General features: G+C 36.2%; 1 protein-coding gene across 5 annotated transcripts in view; it reads right to left on the reverse strand.

Moving 5' to 3' along the window:
• Positions 1-502: 502 nt before the first annotated feature.
• LOC145465694 (uncharacterized) overlaps positions 503-3,100 on the reverse strand; it is a 28,637-nt gene continuing 26,039 nt past the window's right edge. For 4 of the 5 annotated variants that reach the window (XM_081449463.1, XM_081449460.1, XM_081449462.1 and 1 more), the window contains 3 exons: positions 2,923-3,082; positions 2,063-2,231; positions 503-1,494 (listed from right to left, as the gene is read on the reverse strand). In XM_081449463.1, the coding sequence (XP_081305589.1) occupies positions 1,279-1,494; positions 2,063-2,231; positions 2,923-3,082 (545 nt within the window). In that variant the 3' untranslated portion in view covers positions 503-1,278. The remainder of the gene's footprint in view (positions 1,495-2,062; positions 2,232-2,922; positions 3,083-3,100) is intronic. The other variant, XM_081449464.1, reaches the window with a different exon arrangement.

Consider the following 3,100-nt stretch of genomic DNA (forward strand, 5'->3'; position numbering starts at 1 on the left):
GAGCCTTTTTCAACGAGTTTCGATTGAAGTCAACGTTGGAAACATAGCTATGCATTCCTTTTTCAAAATCATGCGTTTTTCAGAAAATTACGAACTTTTCAATATCTTGGAATTGTCTCAAAATCTGACCTGTTAGAAATAAAACAAAATCTATGCAAAGCATAATGAGGATTAAAATTAAAATATTAAATCAATGAAAAAAATCCCAATTAAGTAATTTGCCTGGCAGCCTTTGCATTTTTTCAGTATTAGTCACATGACCCAGGGTGTGGCCCGATAATGTCCTCACTGGTGTTACTGGTCATGAAAAAGTTAAAACACATGAAATAACTCTGAACTAACTAAAAATGATAGGGTTATATCAGAATAAATTTTCCTTAGCAATGGCTTGAAAAGATCAGTTAATGGCCCCTTAAGGAATGGACAGAGACCTTTCAGAGCTTGACTTTCAGGAAAAAAACCTTGGTGCCAGCTGGCCCCTAAGTTTTCAGATTTAGTCGCCAGTAAAAGTATTTCAGTGAACAGCGTGAAAAGTTAGTTGCCAGTTAGTCTGCTATTTGACCTGCAACTTAGACAAATGGGCCTGTTGCTAACTAATAGTCTACTCGCTCATTTGCATTCATTTAAAAATCATCAAAAAATCTGATCATGTCTATTGTTACAAACATAGTTACAATAATGAGTAATGTCTGCTCCACCCTACAAAATCAGCTAAATAGAGACAAGCTACAGTAAGACACCAAAAAATGCAGCTCCAAAAAAGAAAGCTATCTTGATGTTGTTGCCACATTCAATTCTTTTGTTATTTTTTCCATTTGTACGCGCGTTCTTTCTGTTGTCATCATATTCTTTTGTTTATCTCACTTTCATGTGATCAATATTCTGTTAAGTTTTTTCGCATAATTTCGTTTTAGCACAAGTTTTTCTAGTATATTTGTGCATTTCCATAGTGTTCTTTACAGTCATGTAGTTTTACCATCTTCACTGCTTTCCTTTGATTGTGTTCCTAGCTGTCCCAGTCATACAACATTTGTAAGTATCGATACCTTTGCCATGTTATTTCTATTTCCTCTGTTGCATCTGTTTGTAACTCAAAATTTATTTCATCGTCGCTTTCATCATTTTCACCGCACTCTGTTGTTTAAATTGTACGCTTCATGGCATCATGATTAAAGTACATGTAGCACGTTGAACATTGACTGTAATACTCCCAGTTGCTCTCCACTAAGGCTAGGACATCAATATTCACATTGCTTAAGGTTCCTTGTGAACGTTTTGTTATCCAATAGATCCTGGTTCTAATTCTTCATCAGCATCACCAAGGAAAATGTGCCCGTCATCTTGTCTCAATTGCCATACATCATCATTGTCATCGTCATCATCATCTTCTTCTTCAATCTCCTCAATATTTTGTCTCAACGGTGCTTCCTCCTCGTCATCTAGTATTCTTTTCCTGGGAGGTTTTGGTGGCAATGGAAGTTGCTCTTTCACAGTCTACCAAACAAAGAAAACAAATCAAACAACTGATTTTAACTTTAGTTATTTCAAAATCAATTAAACAAATACTATGTAGAAAATAATTATTAGACATCCAGTTTCAGTAATGACCAAATCTTTGCACAAATTGGCAAACAACACTAGTAAATAAAAAAAAAATGTTTGCCTGATTAACCATTTAAAGGTTTTTCTCAAGTTGACTCATTCCTGACTATAATTAACTTTGGCTTTGATGTTAACAGCTCAGGGCCATAAATAATTTTTTAATCAAGTTAAAATGAAGGAAATCAAAAACTTATATGAAGCTTGTGTGGATCTGTAACCTTATTAAATTAACAATAACATTGATTTTGACAATTTTATTGCTCCACTTTCTCTTAGTTTTAGCTTTTGATTGCCAAGAGGATTCAACAAACACTCCAGATGATGCCCCATCATATTATTTCCAAACACTCTGAGGTTTGTTGAAAGCACTCTGCTGCATGACATAACTGTTTTCAACTCTCTACTGACAAAACACTGTATCTTACATTCTGAGTGATGTATTACACAGAGGGCTACTCACTCGTAACAGAAGCTCGTGATACTGATTTTCACTCATTCTGTTTGGCCTTGGTGGCTGCTCAACATAGCCTCGCCTCAGCACATGACCAAGGTCCTCAGATGACATGATATCAGCAGGGTCCAGCAAGTTATTATTAACTAATACCACAAGGTACTCCACATAATGTTTCCTGGAAAATGAATCATGAAATCAAATGAAACCAAACTTCAAAAGTTCTTTATGGTGCCTAGCGAGCCCCACCTTATGAATCTCTTACATTTTCCAGTTATCTGAGGCTCTACATGACACTAATAATAGTCAACTGGTCAGGAAGGAGACTGGTGAAGAAGATGTTTGTGTTGTATATGGGTAATCAGTTCCTTCCCCTATAAACTGATCTTCAGAATTGCAACAGAACATTAATATCATATTCCAAATACAATATGCCTGTGATGTTATATAATCTGTACAGTAATAATACATCAAGAAACATGGAAATTTGTAATAGCACTGATGCATTTTAATACTTAAGAACACCCTTGACTTGTCCAATCAAATCTAAACCAGAACAGTTAACAATATTCTGCGAACAGTCAGTCCAGTATCACACAGTGATGCTACATGATGTTGTTAAGCAACTTGGGAGATAACAAGTATGGTTAGTCACTTCTTGGCAATAGGATTTCCCCATCAAAAGCTATTTATCCCCAAGACTGTATAGTCTCATCGTCCTTGATGAGCTCAGGAAATTGCAGAACAATCTTAGGAGATATTAAACAGTTGCAGAGAGCACAGACTACTTGTTAAGTAACTTCCTATAAAAATAATGACCAGTTTAAATGACAGTAACAATTAAGTGCCGCACAACTCTTATGGCTAACCTGCAAAGACCAGCATTTCCAGCCTGTACTTCATTTCCACACTCTGCATCAACCAGACCATCCACAGTTTCTTTTTGTTCATTCACTTTGCAGTGTAAAGGTGCTGCAGCAGCAGCTGCTCCTGCTGGCTCCTCATCATCTGAGGCATTACCTCCAGCTGCTAAATAAGAAATTCACA

Source organism: Orbicella franksi, chromosome 13 (assembly GCF_964199315.1).
Source record: "Orbicella franksi chromosome 13, jaOrbFran1.1, whole genome shotgun sequence".
NCBI lineage: Eukaryota > Metazoa > Cnidaria > Anthozoa > Scleractinia > Merulinidae > Orbicella > Orbicella franksi.